This window comes from Cyprinodon variegatus, unplaced genomic scaffold, assembly GCF_000732505.1.
Source record: "Cyprinodon variegatus isolate N-32 unplaced genomic scaffold, C_variegatus-1.0 Scaffold450, whole genome shotgun sequence".
Taxonomy (NCBI): domain Eukaryota; kingdom Metazoa; phylum Chordata; class Actinopteri; order Cyprinodontiformes; family Cyprinodontidae; genus Cyprinodon; species Cyprinodon variegatus.
In genome coordinates this window covers 574,558-597,280 of record NW_015150903.1, presented here as the reverse complement: position 1 = coordinate 597,280, position 22,723 = coordinate 574,558, and the positions used below count along the sequence as shown (strand labels likewise).

The window sequence follows — 22,723 nt, the reverse complement described above, 5'->3', positions numbered from 1 at the left end:
GGATCAAAATAACAGGTTGACATAAAAATGGCAACTCATGGCTGTGAAAGGGGATTATGAGCTGATAAAGGTATAAACTGGCTTGGACTTGTCAAACCGAGTGTGGAAAAAAGGAAAAAAATGGATCTAGGCAGGTTTTGTGTGATCTTCATGTTTGATGAGGTTTGCTGCTCAGTCTGCTCTATTCGTTCTGTGTTTTTTCTTCATTCTGTTTGTGCTGTCATGAATCATACTGTTGTGTGCCTTGGGGTTTTTCTGGCTCACATTCTGTCTGTTAAAGTGAGTAAATCAAATTATATAATTTATTGTCTTAAATGATCTTTTTCCTACAGCTTCATTGCTTTTCAGTGTTTGTAGTATGACCGCTTTATTGACAGAGATTCTTTATCTCCTTAAAAAAAATAACAGTCACCATCATGACAGAAAAAAAATCTATGATTTTGCTGCATGAATAGGCATGTGTTGCGACTTTAATTTAACATGCTTAAAATCAAAAAAGTTGAACAGTTCTCGACAACAAATAAAATACTAAGATTTTGCAATTCCAGCTCTCTTTGCTTTTAATGATTGATAATGCAGGAGTATATTTGAAATGTAAACTACGGGGTGAGTCCACCAAGCGCTCTATACACATATAGTTTGATTTACTAGTTTGTATAATGTGTTTTTTATGCAACTGACTGGATAAACCCTCAGTATGCATTTGCCTAATGTGATCCTGCACTGGGAAAGTCACATTAAAGGACCACCATCTATCCCAGTATGAAGAAACTGTCATGGCAGGTATTGTTATTGCTGCCAGTGGGAACTTGTTCACAGTCTCCACCACGGAAAAATGACAGATAAATGATTACATTCTTTCAGTTTTTCTTTTTCTAAGAACCATAGCCAACAGGGAAGTATTCATAATTTGTGTTAACAAGAAGGAAAATCAGCCTCTTAATCCATCTTCAAATTGTGCCCTTCTCTACTTTCACAAGTCAACCCTGCTGATTATACCTGACAGATCCTCCTTCTCATTGTCTGTGGTGACAAAGTGTTAGTGCTGTGCTCCTGGAGCCTCATCTCACTTATGGATGGGCCCAGATCTCAACAGGAGCAGATATGAAACTGTTGAGGTGATATGTCACAACTCCCTCTTTGTGTTTGGAATTCATTTTTACTGCTGGGGTCGGCAAGTTTATGGCGTCTCTTATTGGTAAATGTGATTAATCTGAGAAGCTATTGCTTATGTGCTGGCCATCTTAACTTTGAGAGCTGTCACATTTACAATTACCAATGATTTACCAACTACTAAACCCTAAAGGGGGTGATTATAATATTGGTGTTTTTCATTCAACCTGGATGGTGTTTTACTGCTTTAAGGAACATTAATTGAACATTTATTGTTCAATTCTCATTGAAGTCACTGTGGTTCCTTGACAGTAGGGCTGTAACTAATGATTATTTTGCAAATGATTATTTTGTTTGAATAATCATTTAATAATCAGATAGCAAAAGGTTCTTTAAAGAAGACTTTTTACAAAAATAAACCATGTGAAACTAAAAGTTTTCCACTGGAGGAGTTCTGGATAGAGCATATTGACAGACATTTTTTTTTTTTTATCTTAAATGCAAATTTTATTTTTTTTTTTTCCTTTTTACAATTTTGGTATAGTTGCTGCTCAAGCTGTGTTGCTCTGTCAGCTAAAGCATGTTTTGGAGTCTCTATACTCCAGTTAACAATCAATTACTAGATTAGTTGATGATTATTTCAATTATCGATTAATCCGATGAATTGTTTCAGCCCTAGTTGACAGTTTGAAGAAGAACTTGCTCACTGTTTTACATTTCTTCATTTTAAGAATAATTCTTTTTGAAATCATCTCCAGAGGTTCTAGAGGAGTTTCCGGAACAGAACTTTATCAGCTTGTTGAGCTTCTTCAAGTCATTTGCTCTGATGCTGTTACCCCAACAGATAATGGAGGAAGAGATCACAATCTTCACAACAGGCTTAAAGAAATGCAGCACCTTGCTGAAACCTCTGATTGACCTAAACTTCATCAAGAGTACAGTCTGCTCTGCCCATTCTTGTAGACAGCTTCATAGTTACATATCCAGTATAGTCTGTTGTCTAGGTAAACACTGAGTATTATCACCCCTCTTACACCTAGACCTTCTCTTGCATGATGGTAATGGTGTTTGGCTTTCTCTGTTTCTTCAGAAACACAAATATCCTTTGTTTTATTTACATTCAGGATGAGTGGATTGTTTCAGCATGATGCCAAAAAAGCAGTTCACCATGAAATAGTGATTCTTATAATGTTACCTATAGCATTCAACTTTTTGACTTTGTTTTTACAACAGGGAACAATTAGCTACCTAATCTGTCTTTGCAGTGTTTGAAAGAAACATGTAGTAGTCGTCTTTCAGTGTTAATCTTTTAAGACAAAATGACGATGTAATGGCATAAAAAAGGGATATGAATCTTAAAAGATTATTCCAACAACAAAAGAAAACAATACACCCTTAAAAATAATTTTAGCTTGGCCCACAATTTAGTGTTGCACAACTTGAAATAAAAGGCAAAGGAAAAAGAAGAAAATTGAAATACCTCTTAATGCTGTTGTACACCAAGCCCATTATGTCAATAATATTATAATTGCATTAAATATAATAATGTTCTATTTGACTTTGCTCGGCTGCATTCAGTTTTTTAATACTTCAGGAAAAAAAAAGCTTCAGCACGTAATTAAACACAAGACTAAGCTACTGTAAGACATTGTGGGCAGTGCAGACAGACATTCAGCGGTAGAGTATTAAATAGGATTAAGATGATTCAGTGCAGAAAGGAGGCACTGGAGATGACAGCTTTAGCCACACATTTCACTAGGTGTCATTTAATATGGTTTCACTGCTGAGCCAAAATTAATTCACTCATGGTGACTTCTGCTCCTTCCATTTTCGTTATTTATATATTTTTACTTTACAATGGTCCCCCGTCTGTCTTTTTCTCACTCCCTCTCAATCTTACTTGCATTTATCATAGCTAAATGGTAGTATTTAATTCCAGTCTTATCATTTTTTCTAATGTGACGGCAATCAGAATAAAACTGATTTGCAGGAAAATTACTTCATTCAATCTTTGTAACTGTTGACATGAAAGGTGGGAGAGGGAGTGTTTGAAACGCTCACACTTACTCATTACAGTGTCTTTAAGGCGTGCAGGGGCTAGAACTGTCAATAGGATTGCCAAGAAACTACAAAATGATTTCTTGAGAAAGTCAAGAAGAATGGTCTACATTTTAGAACAAATGGCATATATCAACCATACATTTTCAACATAAATTTCGCAAACACTTTAATTTCAGTAAATTTTAATATTTAGATAGATTATAAAAACTAAACATTTACAGCAGTGTCAAGTGTTCCTCAATGGGAAATTAATATTATAAGTGATCAAGAAAATGGATGCCTCTTTAATTTCAGGACTCTAAAATCAAATGCGGAACCCTCTTTTCCACCCATAAAAAAATGGCTTCGGCTAGTATGAAATTACGATAATATGATAACCTTGAATAACTAGACCAGGGATTACTAATTAAAAATAAGTGGAGTCCGAAATAAGAAATTCAGCAATCAGGTCCGGAGAAATTTTTTATTTATTACAATCTTTTACTTCAATCAGCATTTAACACTGAAATAGAACGCAGGTGTTTATACATCCATATTATACTTAGATTTCTTAAATAAAACAAAAAACAAAAAAAGTGAAGGTTTTTCCATTTTAAAATCTCAAGTGCTCTTTGAAAAGATCTTTCACAGTTTGGTATATGGACGATTTCCTGACTTTCATATCTTTTATAAAACACCTGAGCTGACCTTTTTTTTTTTTCTGTCTTTCCTTTTTTATGGCTTAATAAGGGAAGTGGGGTTTAGGCTGCCCTGTCTGGATTTTTAATCTGGGTTTGGTGACAAAGCCATTCTCAAGCACATAAGGTGCTCATTCATGAGCCTGGATCGATATTTGTTTTTTATTATACTCATGGTGGAGAATGCTGCTTTCACCAGTTCGCCACACATTTTCCAGCAGTCCACACTTTCTGGGCTTTCTTTTACTCTTTGTCTTCTTCCTCTTTCCCACCGCTAATCACGTGCAGCCTGGTGCCGGACGCTCCAGGCTGCACCATATTGACAGGAGAAGCGGCGCAAGTGAATTTAGATACTGTTGGCGTACAACATGCTGTAATTTCTAAATGTTTTAAACCAGGTTTGGTCCGGATTGGCCAGCAGACCCCGGTCCCCTAATCTGTGACCTCTGAACTAGACCATGGTCTAATGATATCTTTATCATTACAATATAGCTTCCCACTTTAGGTCCAATTGTTTCAGGGAATTCTACAACCAATGGAGGAGAAAAGGAAGTTATAGCTGCTACATTATATATACATTTTTTTTGGTTTCTTTACTTTTCTTATTAATTGAGGATGCCCCATTTCCCTGTTCTGTGCCTCTTGTAAGCCTTGTAAAAATATCGAAGTGTACCACAGACTGCTAGTGGCTCTGAATTGTACTTATAAAAACATTTTAACAAGCTAATTCATGGTTTCAATGGAATTTAAACTGCATTTGTTTATCCTATATAGCTAAAATACTTCAGTGGGTACAAGTAAAAAATTTGATGAATACAAATTTTCTTTAGATTTATAAAATCTTTAATATATTATTGCAAACACATTTCTTTCTTTTGTTATGTGGCATAAAAGCTTGTTAGTTTTCTCAAAATGATTTTTTTTGGGACCTCTTTAAATTGATTCCAAGAGTTCTTATTAAAGCATTTTATGTTGTTGGAAATGGGATGGTGTAAAATGTTTGTAAAGTTAGAACCTTCTAAAACCTGGATATACCTTATTAATGAATATGATCTTTTTCAACTAATTAGCCTTTTAGTACATGTACTTTAATACAGCTACCTTTATTTTGAAAACCCAACGCATTTTACACTAGCTGAAACATCCCTATCCATTTCACTGAAATAAGAAGGGTCTTTTTTAAATAAAAAAATTGTACTGTATATTTGAGCACACGGAAAGAAGCATTAATTATATTACTCACTCTCTTACCTCTCTTTGTGTAGATGTGAGAACAATTCTTTTGCACCATGGAACTAAACTGCATGTTATGATCGCTTTCCTAGTCTGAAACCGCAACATTCTTCCAGAGCTGGGGTTGTGTTACGTTTGTGACTCCCACAGTCTGTGCATGAGTATGTACGTTTTCACACTTCTACCATATCTACTTAAATTTCCACGGCATGTCGTATCCTACAGAGGCTCTGGGTTTCTGCTAAACCCCTTGTAAACAGTTGCGATTGTAGGATCTTGTGTGAGAATGTGTTTATGAATGTCTGCATGGGGCGCCGTCATGACTGTGTCTCCGATCGGGTTCTAATTCCAAATGGACGTGTGAAAACTAGAATATGAGAAAAAAAGAATCATGTTTGTGTAGGTCTGCGGGGTGCGTTGGGAGTGCCCATGGATTCAGTGTGTAAAATGGTTATTGTAGCATAATCAGCGTGGTGACCTAAGCCAGAGTTAATATTGAAGAGTTTGACCTTTTGTGTTGGCGGGATATCAGGAGTGCTCTCCCTGTGGCTTTGTGTTAGTGTTTTGTTAGGCACCACTGTGCTTCAAAGACATGTATGTGTGCACATGGGTATGTTGAGTTGATTTTGCTCTGATAAGACATGCATAGATGAAAAGGGAATGATCTTAGGTGCCTTTCCTGCACCTCTATTTGCTATCATTAACCTGACGAACAGATTATGATATTTGCTTTTGATATGTAAATAGTAGTACTGGTGAAAACAGTCATTCTAGTTAGAAACTGGCTGGACGGGTTTTAAAGATAGTCAAGGTGAAAGGAGTTAAAAGGAAAAATACAGAAACTAACTCCCTGGTAAAGAGCAACACCTGGTACACCTGTTGTTTGATTTGCATTTCGGGAAATGAGCCATGTCATACCTGCCAAGCCCAAAGGACAGCTGCATACTTCGATATAATGACTACTAACTTCACCCATCTCTTTCTCTGCTTTTTTCTAACTGCTCTGACTCATTAATACTCAGACTCTCTTTTCTTTCATAACATCTTATGTCCTCTCTCTCTCTTTCTCTCACCTGTTATATGCTCCCAGTAGATTCAAACTAGTATTTATCCTTCCAGCCAGCCTTCCCCGCGTCTTAAGCCCCAAAGGAGAGTTCCTAAGCCCAGAGCCCCAGGTAGGGAGCCCAAGGCAGAGCTTAAAGCTGCTGTGGGAGTCCTCACTGGGATTTGCTAACTCTAGAGACATTGCAATATTAACAGAGGTCTTGTTCCTGTACCAGAGGGATAAAGTAAACCAGGTAAAAGTTGTTTTTTTTCCCCATTAGGCAAGATAAATTGGAGAAAAAAAACAACTCTTGTGTGTATATCTTTGAAATAAAACAAATATCAACCATTCTAGATTATATGGGAAATGCCTTCTCTGTCAATACTGAACCCATTCAACATGTGAAGCCCTGCTACCCATTTGTGTAACGATAAGAGAACAATTGGTCACTGTGGTTTAAGAGGCCCCATCTCAGTCTTATTTCTGGAAGATCAGAAGGTATTTCACGCTATGCCCACATTTGTTTACACATAAACTTACTGACAAGCACAAAATTGTGGTCAAAAAGAGGCATTAATGCACAGAAATGCAAACTAACTTCTTAAACTGGGTAAGTTTTAAGAATGAAACCAGCTAAAGGTCTTTCTTTTGTGCATGATGTGTTTTATTTTAGTGATCCGAGTTCAGCAGCTGATCATTTACACTGTAATTGTTTTCCTTTGTTATACAGCCTCAGTGAAAAGTTCAAAATAATTAAAGTGTTTCTCTCTTTTTTAGTCCAAATCTCCAGCTGTTGGTGCTATATATAACAACTATGGATTCACATATCAGTTTTTTAAGCCTGTGTCTGAATTCTGTTTTCTGTTATACCATTATTATTTTTGCTTCACTATGAGCTGTAACATAAGGAGATAAAATCGAAGATAAACCCCTTTCCCACTGGCTGAAAACCCCTTCAAACCTGCGAACAATCGGCTTTTAGTGGCAGTGAGAAAATCTGACTGACCAGTTTTGCCCCATGTCAAATGACTCAGTAAGCGACCCGCGTTAAAATCGCCTTCAAACGGCTCGGCTCTAATCGGCATTCAGTGAGAACATCAGACCTGGGTCTGCATGCTAAAATTTACATCATACCATCGAACGTAACATACAGTGGTCAACACAACTCGCCAGTCACATCTGATCTAACAGACCAAAACAACTCTGCTTACATTAGATAAATACGCCGTAGCACTGATAAGAGGGATTTAGGGATTCGAAACAATAAATAACACTTAACATGCACTGACGCCTTTCCATGTTGCTCTCCATTGTTTACTTTCCTGATTACTGTTGCACTGGCGACATCAACAACACTAACCCAGCGTGATGCCGTCACCAGACACGCAGCCAGGGGGGAACAGAGGCTACGCAGCTTGTTAGGAGGGATCAGACCCGTCTTTTTTGCCAGTTGGAATGTTGCCAAATCTCAATTGATTTTGGGTCGACCAGTGTGAGACTTTTATTGGATAGATATTTCTTTACCTTTCTCCCAGTAGTGTTCATTTGTTATTTGCATAAAAAAGGAGTCCATATGTTATAAAGTGTCAGAGTAGGAGCAATTAGTCATACAAAAAGTAAAAGTCATACAAATTTAAAACCTAGTTTACACAGCTTACATTACACAACACGTTAGCATGTTATGTTGCTGTTACTAGCCTGAATAAAATAGTGATTTTTGTGTGTACCCAGGAGAATGGAGATCCTTATCAAAGTCTACAAATTTGAAAAGGCTTATGTTGAAAGCCTCAAAGGATAAAGCAAAAAAAAAAAAAAAAACGGGTCATACACATGTCTTAAAATTGTTACCATGTCATAAATATGATTTTATTTTTCTAATCCATATCAAACAGTAAAATAATTGACAATATTTTTTTCACATATACCAAAGGGTTCGCTGTAACCATTACTAGACCTTGCGGTGATTTGCCACTTAGTTTTTATCTGGACAACAAAGGGTTGTCAACAAATGTGGCTATCCAGCTAATAGTTTTCTGCATCCCTAAAACCAGTACCAGGGAATGTACATGAGGCATGATGGGAATCAAGGCAGTGGGGTTCACACATACGTAGGATGAAAAACGGAGCGTCAAAATCAAGAGAAGCAGCAGGTATTTTGCTGTGGTATTTGCATCCACAGCAATCTCTGACATCTACAACAGTGCCAGTAGCACCAAATCTCCGCATAATGTTTGGCGGTATGCCTACAATTGAAGTAGAGGTATTGTGGACTTTCAGTAGAAAAGAAAACAATGTTCGTGAATTGTGTTCATTAGTTGTCAAAATATATTTTGTATTTGTGTTTTTTTTTTTTTTAGCTTTTTTCCTATATGTAAAGATTTTAAAAATTTGAAACATTTCTACTGGGAGAGGAAGTCATGGTTTATGTTAAAATAAAAATGTGGGTATGTTTTTCGCTACCCAGTTTTTCTTGTGTTTATTTATATGTTGGTCTTCACTTTTTATTTCAATTGGCATTAAAAAGTCTTAAAAAGTCTTCAATTTAACTTACCTTATGCTGTAGGAACTATCTCTAATAGTGAATAAAAAGTTCACTTTTAATTTTTATTTCAACTTTCACATAGAAGAGTGTTGTTGCTGTAAATTGAAAGCATTCAAATATGGAGCATTCACTGATCACAAAAGTATCCCACCAGCCAATCTCTGACCAGGCTGTTATCTTCAGTAGCAGATCTGTGCATTTCTGAATTTTGTTTGATTTCTCTATATGAAGTGAATACTTATGGGACCTAACTTCCCTTAACTGTTAACCAACATATAATATAAGTTCAGCATTCTATTAAGTCTCTAAGACACATTTTTGATGGTCTTAAATTAGAAATGTAAAATGCAATGATTCAATTCCAAGCAATACCGAAACTCATTACTATTTTCATTTTTTTACTGCAATCACTTAGCCATATTAGCAAAATATTTTGTATATGGGTAATATTTTATACAATGATATTTAAATATTCTTATTCAAAGTATTGGCTATTTTTATTACATATATTTACTTTATAACCATGTCGTGAGGACGTCATGAGTTTTTAATCTTTGATCCTTACAAATCAAAGTCATTCTGGATACAGAAAAGTAAGTTTCTTTGCAATATGGATCTTTCAGATTATTTAAGAAAGACTTTATATATTTTTTCACATTTTGTTTTTTTTTGCATTAAGTTTCATGACTGTTTTTCCCTCCCTTGGTATTGGTCTCTACTTGGTCTCGGATTAGGTGGTTGTGACTACAACACTAAATAACAGTTAGATGTTGCATGAAACCTTTTGGTCGAAATCTGTTAATCATTTTAAATAACTTTATAATGATACATCGTAATTTATCAACAGTTCATGTGAAAGTTGTGAGATCATTCGATCATAGACTGAGCATTTTAGAAAGTACTTGAATGTTTTTCGGCCTTTTATCTTATAAATCTGATTGTTTATGCATTAGTAACAAAACAAAAAGGTATTCCAGCATGATGTGCATGATTTTTTTTTGGCACTGCTTATTATGCTGGATGAGTCTGTGTGCAAACATGTGTGCGTGGGTTTGTGCCCACCTCACGTCATTGAGCTTGTGCATAACGTGGGCCAGTCACATCACTCATTTTCAGATGGCAAGAGTCACAGTATACTGTATGCTAATTGTTCACTGCTTAATATGCTACATCAATCAGTACTAATTATGACACTGTTTTAGCACTCTGCTTTGTTGCACTAAATGAGACCGAGTAACTGAGAGAGAGAAACAGATGGAAAACAGAGATGATGAGACACTTCAACAGAAAATACAAATACAAATGCAGGTGCCAATGTGCACTGAATTAGAAAATGAACAGTCTAAAAGGGGAGTTACATGGATTAAAGTTTCCCACCAGTGCAACGAATTTCCGTCAATTGGAAAATGAGGGGACAAAATAGATCCACTTGATTTTGTTGCGGCTCCATTTAGACTTTTTATTGAAGGTGTTAAACTGAGGCTGCTGTCAACCAGTGGAACCTGGAAGAGCCATAACCTTAGCCAGTCAGAAAGAGAGCTAGGGAGTTAGTCAGTTTGCCGGTGTTCTAAGATTTTGACGTTTGAAAGAAAATCCAAACAAGCCAAAGATGGAATGAATGAAGAGTTAAACACGAACTAGCAAGTCAAAATCTCCAGCGGATCAATAAGATGTGAGAACAGTTCCCTCAGTAAGTGTTTCTATCCCTCTCATAGTTTGATCAATAAGTGGTATTTCTCACTGTGGGCATATCATTTAACACTTGCTGTTGTTATCAGTGTAAATTAGCTTATAAATATATGCAACCGATCAGGGACCTCCTTGTGATTGGTCATCAAATCAGGCTAATTCAGTACAGACCCACCTTTTATTAAAGAAGTGATGAATGTATTGCCTGTTTATGGTGATGTTAAAAATAAATGGGGATGAGGAGAATGGGAAGATTGTTAGGGCAGGGTGCAAAAAGCTTAACCTGCCGGGGATGTGTTTGTGCATAAAATGCCACCAAAATCAGATAGAGACCCTGGAGTTAATGTAGCACAGGTGGGAGATGAGGGGACAGGAAGGGAGGGACATTAAACCTGTCAAGTCAACAAGTGAGTGAACTATGAACCAGCTTGTTTTGATAAAACTTTCACCAGTCACAGACTTTTGATTTAAAGAGTTCATTCAGTGTAGAATATTCCAGCCCAGGTACTTCTTAATATATTCTAGATATCATATATCTGAACTTCTTGCTCTAAAGAGCAAAAAAGTATTAAAGTGCTCCCTTTTTGTGTTTTGATGAATAAAAAAGGCTTCTAAAAGAAACTGAAGTTCATAAAATGAAGCCAAAATTCACTAAAGAAATTCTATCAAGACCATACAAAAGATTCAAAGCTACTCAAATGTTGATGGCATCTAAAGGTTTTAAGTCTTCTTTTTCTCACAGTGTTTGGAAGTTGTTCAATACTCTTTATCACCTTTATTTTTTTTGCTGTTTAGTACCAGTCCAGACCTCACATTTCTTCAGACTACTCTTAATTTATGTTTAACTTATTTGAAGTATACAGTATTCCTGCTGGATCCAGTAATACTATTTATTTGAAATATACAGTATTGCTGGATCAAGCAGGAGGTTCAATAAGATTTAAGCGGACAATGAAGAAATGTGCTGCTAAAAATATTGAAATTTGGTTTAGGGGCTTTTTTGTGACCAAAATATGTAAGGTTATTTCAAAAGCTGCTGGAACAAATGCCTTTCATGAGTGATTTCCTCGAGAGGGGCTTCCAATCTCGCTTCCAAAGCACCACTTGTTACGCTTAATTGTGGTAACACATTATGATGTGCTAAGCTATGAAAATATTAGTTCTCATGTTGAACAAACCTAAAAGTGCAAACACACAGGGAACACCATGCACACTCTCTAACACACATTTTAAAACTTCTTGACTGCAGTAAGTGACCCCTTGTTCGTTGCCAAGTGCCCAGGAATGGGTCCCTCTGGCTTGTGGGGCCTTTTAATGGACTCCTCGACAGTCCATTTCTATTGTGCGCTGAGAACAACCCTGGTGAATGCAGCAAATTAATCACATTTGGACCTGGATTGGCTGCCACTTTTCAATATGAGCCCCCTTGCAAAGGTGCAACAAGAAGGAGTAGTGGGGTCAGACGAGCACAAAATGGAAGACCGAGAGAAGAACGGGGGAACTTTTTAGTTTTGCTCTTGGTTAAAAGAGGAACAAGGCTGTCATTTTGTATTCTTACCCAACTGCTATTAGTACCAGCTGGCAGTCCTGCAGCATTAGTAATTGTAGAGTTTTGGGGTCTTTGTAAGTTTTGTGCTTGTTTCTTAGTGTGTGTCAAGACGTAGAGTATTATAGATCTTTTGTTGTTGCAAAGGTCAGCTTGTAGTGCCAGCTGGAGAGAGGCCTCCGAAGTTCTTTGGATATGGACATGTGTACAAAGAGACTTGAGAATGAATGGTGATAATGATTATTTAGTAGTGAAAAAGAAGAGATTTTCTTGTGAAGCTAACTTTTTGGTATATAAAAAAAGGCTTTTATTGAAAAATTTTTTAGAACCCATAGTAATGACATACAATAGGCTCCAAAATTCAAATTAATATTGTTTGCATTAAAACAATAACACAAGCTTTTTAATGGTTTTTAGTTAACTATTTTTTTTATAAAAAGAACATTGATGGTAGAATTCTTCACATCCCTGATAATCTAATCAGATTCTGCAATTGAATCTTTTTTTGTTTCTGATGTAAAAATTTGAGCAACAATGGGAAAGACAAGGTAACATAGACTTTTAATAATGCAGCAGTAGGTTTACTTCCATAAAGAAAACAATAGCTGCTTACATAAACTTCTACAGTCATATCAGAGATAAATATACATTTATTTTACCACCATTATCAGTGACAGATATATAAACTGAATTAAACAAATAGCTCAAACCTTACAGTAGAAAGTTCCTGTAAAGAATGGCATCTTTTGGGCACCTACTCTAGTCTCCTTAAGAACCGTTTTGCGCTTGTGTTCTGAGAGGGTTGCAAGTACCCGGTTTAATCCCCACAGTCCCAATCTGGGTTCCTGAGCAAAACCCTTCACCCCACATTGCTCCCCGGGCGCCACACAATGGCACTGGTGATGGGTTACATTTCTCCAAAGTGAGATCAATAGAATTCATTTATCAGCTGTTAGCTTAAAAGCAGTATGCTTCGACACAGTTTGCACGCAACTATCTTTTTTTCATTCATCAAATGCTCAAGAAGGAGACATTTGTGAGGAAGGCCTCTGCCGGATACAGGTCATCCAAAATGGGACATTTAATCACTTTTTCATAGGTGCTCAATTAATTGCTAACCTGACTCTGACTTACCACGTCAGAGCTTCGCAGCTGAGCAACACAACTTACAGCTGCAGAGCACAGGGTCCCTGTCTGTGGGGTATGTCATCACTCGAGTTGCCAATCTGTTGTCTCTTTCTGTTCTGCTCAAATCTGCGTAAGTCAGTGACACATAGTAGCCACAGACTGATAAAATTGTATGGCAGTATACATTGACATTGAATTATTGTTCAGCCCTGGTTGGGAAGGAACGGCGCAGTTGATTTAGCTTGATTCAATTTCCAATACAATGGAGTATATCTTAATGGGGGAATTAATTAACACAAATGTAACCAACTCTGTATATTTGGCTGTAATACATTAAGCATTTACTAGAGAATAAAAGGCTGTTGTAATGAAGTAAAACAACATTATTTGCTTTTAGGAGATGGATTATTGATGGAATCGGGGCAACACATGGTGACGAGAAGAAAGTAGGCTCAACAGTGAGTGAAACCCCATGGTTTACTGAGGCCTCTGCTCAGTATGCGTCCCCACAGTTGGGATGAGATTGGGGGCAGAGAAGGCCATTGTTCCTTCCTGTTCTTCTTTTTTTATTAAAAAAAGAGATATAGATAGAAGAGTGAAGAAAAAGAAGAAATGAGACAGAAAGAGGTTTAATGTGAAAGGGGGGGTTGGGATGACCTGTGACCCGCACAGACCTATAGACACCCGCCACAACTAGGGCTTTTGTTTGAGGATGGAACTCTCTGTGACCTCCTGCGTGTAAAATCGAACCCTTCAGGACCCTCCCCTTCCCCTTCAGAGCCACTCAAATGTGACAAGGTTAGGGTTCAGACACTGCCAGGGCAGTCAAGTAGAACTGGGAAGCGACATGCTGCATATGTTTACGGCGACGGGGGGCTGGTGCTTATGCTTTGCTGCATATGTGTTTATACGCTTCCAAGGGAGGTTGTTAAAAATATGTGGTCGTGTAACACAATATTCGGATGGGAGCTGAAGTTTGTAGAGTTATTTGGCTAATGCCGTCTTTTAAAATCATTTCAACACCCTTTCAGCCTTTTCAGATTTTTTTCTGTGTAGTTGTTGTAAAAACTAATTGAGTATTGTGGTTTAGTTTTTAACAACTGATTTTGATTCATATCTGCTAAAAATGAAGCAAATTGTAGTTTTGCATTTTCTCGACCTTGCTGATTGGTAATATCAGCAAATACTCTATCACATATAATCACACACACACATTTCCAGACAGTTTCTTCTTTATTTCTTTATCCCTTTTGACCTCACTTTATTCCCTATTTGGTCTTTAATCACTGGCATATCAGGGTTTATATTCATTGGATAGCCCTCACACTACTTCAAAATCACAGGAGCCTGACTGTTTCCATGTGTTGGGTTTTATTACGGGTTTCCGGCCACACTAATGTGAATTTTATCAGCTCTGCATGTGCGTATTGATGTTTGAAGGAAAAGATCATTTTCCCCCTTTTCTGTAAACGAAATACGTCTTGTCAAACTCACTGAGGCACAGTTTTAGAAGTTAGCTCTGGGATGTGTACTTTGCTTGCAAAAGTATTCACAACTTTTGAGCTTTTTCAAGTTTGTCATCTTACATTAAGACAAAGCAAATCAATGCAGTTCTGAAGGGATTTTAAACGATAGACCAACTCTTCATTTCTATTCAGCACCCTTCACTCCGAAACCAAAATAAAATCCATTGCAACTAATTACTATAAAAAGTCACATCATCAATTGTTTGTACTTTAATTAATTTTGAATACAGCTTTCATTTCAACACACTAGACACTTCAGAGAGAGTTGTGTAGAAGTTTAAACATAGGGGGAAAAAAAAAGAAAAAAAAAAAAAACTGTTCAGTCCAGTATTTTGAAAGTGGATAGTAGTCTAAAGCTAGAGCCACCTAAACATAGATCCCTGGCTTTAAAGGAGGGTGTGTTGAAAGGTGTATGCCAATGCACAATTGCTTTGATGGCAGCAAAAAGTTCAGGAAATACTTGTATTTAACATTGACAGTTAACCTGTTTGTTTCAATTAATTTTCATTACTATATTTTGGCTTATCACACAACAAAAGCTACATTGTCCTTAAAAAAAAAACAACAACAAAAAACAAAAAACTAACAGAAATAAAATTATACTTGGATTTTAAGATAAGAAAATTCAAAACACCCTCACAAAATAATATGTAAATAATTTAATGAATTGAACATTTAGCAACTACGAATGGCTGTGATTTTTTACCCAGACTAAAGACACAAAAGAATATTTGCACTTTTTGTTGCTAACATATCTGTGAAGATTCTCAGTCCTCTAGGTCATGGTCAAGCTTGTACTTTTTGTTGTTTAAATGTTCTTTAAAGTATTGCTTTTAAGCAAACTAGAACACACTAGAATTCTTGTAATTTAAATTAATTTTAATTTTAAAAACCGGTTTGGTTTTAAAGTAGTTTTGTCAGAAATCATCAAGAGCAACCTTAAAGTGGTCTAAAGAGCTACTTTTGGCACCAGCATCAGGTCCTTTTCATATAAGATCTTTAAAAATATACATTGAGGTTTGCAGTTATAACGTGACAAAATGGGGTGTGAATATTTCTTTTTAAGGCACCATATATACATGAGTTATATCCCTCTTATAAATACAGTTGCTTTCTGCAGCACCCCCACTCACCACATTCAAACTTGAGAATATTATCCTTTTGGGATAAAATGAATCACCACAGGATCACATACACCCACCATCAAATCCTTGGCACAGCATAGAGCAATATATATAAATTTCACACACCCAGTCTGTGACTATAAAACATATATTAACATTTTCCTATATATTGCAAGCTTTTCAAATGAGGATATACAGATGGTAAAACTTTCTGATGGATGTTGCTGATTTCTGTGGAGCATTAAAAGTTAAAGCTAAAGCAAGGGAGAGAAAGTTACAGAAACTAAAAGTGGAAAAACGTGAGGACCCTGGAAAGAAAAGCATGAAGACAAACAGCGAGGGGATCAAGAAAGGAATAGTTCAACATGGCTCTGTCAAACCATGTGTAATTACTAAACACCCCAAATTACATACCCTCATTTAGCTGTACCCTTTCATTTCCCACTATCCACATCTTTTCGCTCCTCCTTTTTGCTCCTGCTCTCTCTCCTGTCTTTTTTTCTCCTCTAATTTGGTCTTTTTTTCTTGATGTTTTCTCTTACTTCTACACCTGTTCATCTTTTGAGTTTCCTGTTGTACCTTTTCCAGGTTTCTTGGATGCGGTGTGTAATTATTGCTTAAGAAAGAAGAGAGTTGTGCATATGGTAAAACTGAAAAATCTGCCTGGATACATGCAAACTAAAATGTTTCTTTTTAGTTATTCCTGTTGAATGCATCAAGCGTTTTTAACATAAAAAATGTCTTTATTTTCTGGAATAAAATTTTCAGTTTTAGTCAGTTTTAATAATTTTTCAACTAAAAATGCTAAAGTACATCCATACTAAAAGTATTTCTGAAGTGGTCATCATTTTAATGAGGAATCTGGAAAGAGCAGGGATAGATTGATTTAAAAAATGATGGATATGTGGCTAAATTGATTGACGGACAAATCGATTGATGCAAAATTTAGACAATGAAAGGATAAAAGAAGCCTGAAAATGCAATGAAAGAAAAAAGTCTGAAAATGTAAATATTTTTTTTCCTCCCATTCTGTTTCCTTATTTTAAACTTTTCCAGACCTATGTAGTGCTGTGACATGGGTTCCATAATTTTTCAGGCTCAGTGTAAACCCTGCATTCAGTGTTACCAAGGAATCGAGTAAACAGCAGCTGGGGTGGAGCCCAAAAAGCAAACCAACCACATTAAACTGTCCAAAACACACTTGTTGACGCTGTTTTTAGAGTGAGGGTGTGGGTTGTTAGAAAGTTTATTGACATTAGACTGCTCACAGAAGTTAAACGTCATTTTATTCATCTCATCTTTCTTATGGGCATGATGGAGGCAGCATAGGTCTAAAACTGATTAATGGAATTCAGGGTTAGAATGCCCAATGCATGCATGTTTGCCGATTTTTCAGTGTGTGGTTTGATGAAGGTTATTTTATTAATCCACAATGATCATCCTTTACTGATTACAGCTGTTCCAGTTTGCTTGGCTTGGCACTAATAACGTGGGCTGACAGTAGAGAAGGAGCAAATCCATTAACCACAGGGTAAATGCTTGGCTAACAGGGCAAGTATCCAATTTCCCTCTCTTTCACTCACAACAATCTTGCAGTTTTCCTCTAAAGTGTAGTATACAGCCAATGGACTGATTGAGCCAAAGCCTCTCTCCAAATAAAGCACAAACTGAGGCCTCATGAATTGATCGAACTGTCAAAACTCCCAGATGTCGTAGGTTTGCAGTGGCAGCACACTGATGATGTCATAAACCTGCTCCTAGGCATCTAGATCATTGCTGACATTTTCATGGCTGACGGGGCTCCGAATAGGGTGAGCACCTCACTATGACTGAGAAATTCCATTACTGCTTTTGCAAGCCATAATTCAGAGAAGATGAAGTCTGGCTCATAAATGGCATACTGAATCTGGAGGACATCTTCTGTGCATGTCTGAGGAGGCGTGTATCATTCCCAATGAGAATGTTTGAGGTTTTCAGGGTCGAGGAGCATGCTTAGTTGGGCTCAGCGGTGATAATCGCTAGGTGCGGCCGCTGATTTATAGTCCCATCAGCAGCCACGGACACCATCAGCAGAAGTGATGTAGATGAGTGGAGGAGTAACGAGATGAGAAATGACAAGATCAACAAAGTGAAAGAGAAGCGGGCTGGGATCAATAGAAGAGAGTGGTGTCCATTTTGATAATGGACAGCGAATCATAAGTGAGGAGGGTCAGAGGCAGTTTCATTATCCACTCCATCATGATCTCTGCATCTATGTACATACATGCAGCTGCATGCATCAGCGCACCATCAGCTTGAACAAGTGGGCATTCTAATGTTGATGCGTGAAGTCCTCTTGTACTCACTAGTTGGTATAGACAGGTTGAGTCAGCTCCATTATCTCACCCATCAGCTCTTTTTTTCTCTCTTCCTGCAATGTTAAGTGAATTAGACGTGAAAGAGAAGAGAGACTGATTAGACAGCCAGTGTGAGAAGCTGACAGGACTCTAAAAGGAGCATTAGAGTAATGTATATCGAATGTTTGCAAAATTGAAACAATAATACTCGTGATCTGTGTGTCCAATGTGATTACCTTGCTCTATTACCAGAAAATTCATCATATACGTACAGCCTTTGCACAATTGGTTATTTTCTCCTTGAGTTTCAGAATCCATTTTCTGCTCTTTTTCCATCCATGCCTGCTTGCAAGTCGTTTTTGTGTTTAGGACCATATGCATGTGTTTTAATGGCAGGTTCAGTTTCCAAGTCTAATCTAAGAATGCCTATGCTCTCTAGTTTAATACCACATGTTCCAAACATTTTCTGTATTGCATTGTGATTTCGTGGAAGTTCAAACTTTCCCTTTCTTTGTTCTCTCTTTGTTTTGTTTCCTTTGTCTACATCTTGTAGAGATTTTATCTCAAGGGACTTCCTGGTAAAATAAAGGTAAAATAAAAAATAAAATAAATAAAATTGTAAAGTGATAGACCAATCCTACTTAATGCATGGCTAGAAAATGTTAAAGAAAATGAAAAAGGAAAGTTTGTTTGCTGACAAAAATCTAATAGGTTCGGTATGTCTATGTATTCTACCTGTTCATTTAGTAGTATAACAACTATTGAGTGTCACAATGCTTTGCATATCTGATAACAGATATTTTCACTATTCTGCTTAAAATCAGCTAAATTATACGAGTCTCTGCAAACATAATTTTTTAACTTCTTGCACAAAAAAAAAATTGCACATAGGTATGGTGTTCTATAATGCACAGATATGATTCGATCTAAGACATTTAGAGTTTTGGATTGATGTTCAGGTTTTCATTAGTGCTTCTCTGACCAGAGTCTTCATGTTGCATCTCCATGACATAATGCCTGCACTGCCATGTGTGAATTGTGAAGTACTTCACCAGTACTTGCCCTGTAAATAGTTTCCACCTGAACACTGCAGTTCTAACTAGTTGCCCAGTTACCAGAGGCCACTTTGCTATTTCCTTAATACAGATGGACTCACTCATTAGGTGATCTTTGTAGCCAACTAGTTGCATTTCATTTAGAAGTTTTAAGGCAAAGGGAGGTGAATGCATATAGACACTCTCTTAATGGGATTAAATAAGGAAAAAAATTAAGGGAATAGTTTACCAAGGTTCTAATCAGCAACTCTCTGTGCCTTTTCTGTCCCATTTATCCTCTTCCCCTGTCATCCATGCTTACCCCTGATGCATCTATTCACTGTTGCCTTTTCCCCTTTCTGCCTCTGAAAGGAAATAAGACTTAAATGGATGAGGTCACAGAAAGCTGTCAACACTACGATCATATGACTGCTACTGGCTCTGCTAACGGCAGAGGATGCTCTTCCAAAGGCAACTTTGTGTTTCCCATTCTCATGAGAGTCACAAGCTTAGAGGAAGATTAGGAAATTAATTTATTCCAAACAAGTGCAGACATACAGAGGGATGTAAAATGAGACAATCAGCTGCTCTGTATAAAGCATGCTAATATTATTGGATAAAACAACAATGAAACATAATTGAAACCTTCAGGTCTTAAAACTTAATTAAGCTGAGATAGAAACTCCCTGATCTGTGCTTGGATTACTGCAGCGTCTGCTCCTGTGTGTGGTCAGGGGTTGTTTTTTTTTCTTTTCTTTTTGTTATTATCTGAGTGGCTATTCAGCACAATCTAAGACATCAGAGAACTTGTGTGAGAAGGTGTTTATTTGATCCAATACCCACACCACAACCCTCCACCCCCTTTACACATATACAAAGTCATAGACGCTCTGAACGAACAGGACTTCCCCTTTTGCTCAGGAGGAGTGTAGTAGATGATTTCTATTTCTCTTGGCTCAGATACATCATACATCTCCAACATTGTGTCCACTGACAGGTAACATTACTCAGCCTGTTCAAACACAGGGCTTATCTGTTCTTTACATATATCTTGCTTTGGCGCTTATCTTGGTGTGATCATTTTCTGAAGATCCACATTCCCCACTACAGCTGTTTTGTTTGCAAACATGATTGAATAGTATGGGTGATTGTTTTGCAGGTAAGAGGCTAAGAAAATGTATTGTGTCATACGTCTTGCCATTATTCGATATTTCCGTATGCTTGTTAAATACTTTTGTATTTAAAGAGTTGGGCAGATTGGGGAACCAACATTTTAGGGTAGTTCAAAAGACAAAACTTCACATGTAAGGAACATTGAGAATTGTTTTGTACAAAGCACTGGATAATTAACTGTTATTATTCTTAAAGTAAGAAAAATATTTCAAAAGCATATTTGGAAATAAGGTCTAAGTATGATAGTCTTTTGATGGCAAAAGTAGGTGTTTCTAAAACGCCTAAATAAAATGCAGCATCCCACTAAAAGCTTATACTGTCTTAATTTAAACAGCTTTCATAAAAAATGTGTAGGTCATATGTTTTCTTAAAAACTCTATGCTGTATTTCAGGTTATGCATTTAACATTTAAGCTCACATTTATGCAAACACAAGTGTAGTGACAGCCATATCTAAAACAGGAAATTAATCAGTTGCCTCAAACAAAGATTTTATTTTTAAAACTTAAAGGCTTATCTACAATTAAACCTAAATGCATGTTTGACTTCAAATTTACAGATGGTAGATAGCTACATTTTTTATCTCACCAAAACATACTCTTCCATCTTTTTAAAACAGTATAGTTTGTATTAGACAGGTAGACTGGGTGATCATTACCCCTACTGCTCCCCCTTCGTGTCAACAACAAACGTCCATTTTCTACAACTAGAATAACTGTAATTTTCTTTGTCTAAAATCTCCACAAAAGTCATTTTTTAAGATGTTCAATTTGTCCTCCTCTGCCCTCAGATCATATTAAAAAGAAGTACTGAGACTTTTTGTGTCACCTTGTTAAATGTCAGGGCTCTGTCTGTCTAAGAATGCAGCACTTACCTTCAAGACTGAGAAAAAAATAGCAAATATAGTTAATAATAAGTTGAAACTCCAAAAGTGATTTGATTCTTGAAATGGGTGTTTGTCTGAGGGGTGTTGCCATATTGCGACGTCATCAGCAGGGGCAGGGCCCCGAGCAGATCTGGTACCTACAAAGGCACTCCTATCGTTAAATTAACTATTTCTTTTGTGAATTGTTGTTTCCACTATGGCCACACATTTGATCAAGAGAAGGGAATGCAGAGTTAAAGGAACAAATAGTACAAATACACTATAAATGAATCCTCTCCTTCAAAACATTCATGTCATGTGTTTTTCCTTCCAAACCTAGAAATATAGTCCAGAAATAATTTACCTTCTCGTTCAGCTGAGTATTCCCAGGGTTGCCAAAACAGAGAGCAGCATTTGGTATTTTCTCCTGGAAGTCAGCAGGAGAAGTGGAAAAGAAATGCTAATAAATGAAGGTAGGCCCCCCTCAAATCTTGATTGATCCTTTGCACCCTGCAGATATCATAGCTCTATGACATCCTTAAAGATCTTTCCATTGCCATCATCTAAGTTATCTCTTGTTTTCTAAATTACTAGCGAGTGAATAAAGCGAGGGGAAACTTGAGTAATGTAAATGTCAATTCTGAGTATTTGCTGTTTTGTCTTCTTTTACTGCCAGGGTGCCAGGGTAACTGTGCAGTTAACACAGTCATTTCTCTAATAGCAGTATCTACCAAATCATCTTGCTTGTATTTGAATGTAATCTTGTGTGCAATGTAAAAAAAACTCTGAGATCTATGTTAATTCCTTGGCTGAATCCGTCACAGGTCTCTTAATTTTAACAGGAAGTTGTAAAACAACATTTCTAATGCCACTTTGTTAGTGCTATTACAATTAAATGCAGAGAAAAAAATCTAAATAGAAGAGCCAAATTGTGAAATGCACAAAAACAAAAACAAACACTCTTAAAGAGGAAGGTTTAGACAAACAACCTATCTTTAATGGCTTTTCCCACATCATGTGACTAAAATGACTCCCTGCAAGATTCTAAAACTCCTTATGTCACCTTTGGGTTCACATACAGCTGCCTTAGGCTTTTGCTGTTTATATGGGGACTGTGTAGGCTGATAGCTAACAGCATGTGTGTTTTTGAGTGCACAGAGCAGATGAGGTGCATCTGCTTTTTAATGTCTCTCTGTCTTCTAAAGACTCTACACACACTGACAGTCTCTCTGTCTGTATGGTTATAGATGCCTTGGTGTGTGGTGCCTGCAAGCTGTCATTAGGAAGCCATTAGAAGCATTCAGGCAGAAGGACAAAACGAAGTAGAACAGAGCATGAGATAAAATATGCAACTGTGCTCATCTTGGAGAGGCTTCACTGGATTCTTCCTGTCTACTTTATCTTCCTAGCCTTTGGCAGAATCAAGGTGCTTGGCTAAGATCCACTATACTTCCTCCAGTCATCTCAGGTGCCTTAGAGCTGGTCTCAAACAGAGGAAATATATAGAAAATAGGTATGGGCCAGTCATTGGTAAGAGGGTCTTCTAGTATTTTTCTCAAAATTTAAGGCTTCAAACATTTTTTCACCTTTCAAAATTATTTTCCTTTGTTTTAAAGTCATCCTAATGAGATG

General features: G+C 36.9%; 1 protein-coding gene across 3 annotated transcripts in view; it reads left to right on the top strand.

The window, feature by feature from the left end:
• The window catches only part of efna5 (ephrin-A5), a 127,299-nt gene that overhangs the window by 31,278 nt on the left and 73,298 nt on the right, over positions 1-22,723 (top strand). The window contains exon 1 of one of the 3 annotated variants that reach the window (XM_015389153.1): positions 19,497-19,525. The exons of the other annotated variants lie outside the window; for them this stretch is intronic. Coding sequence (XP_015244639.1) covers positions 19,512-19,525 — 14 coding nt within the window. The 5' untranslated portion in view covers positions 19,497-19,511. Of the gene's footprint in view, positions 1-19,496; positions 19,526-22,723 lie in introns of those variants that run through there. 3 annotated transcript variants of the gene reach the window in all.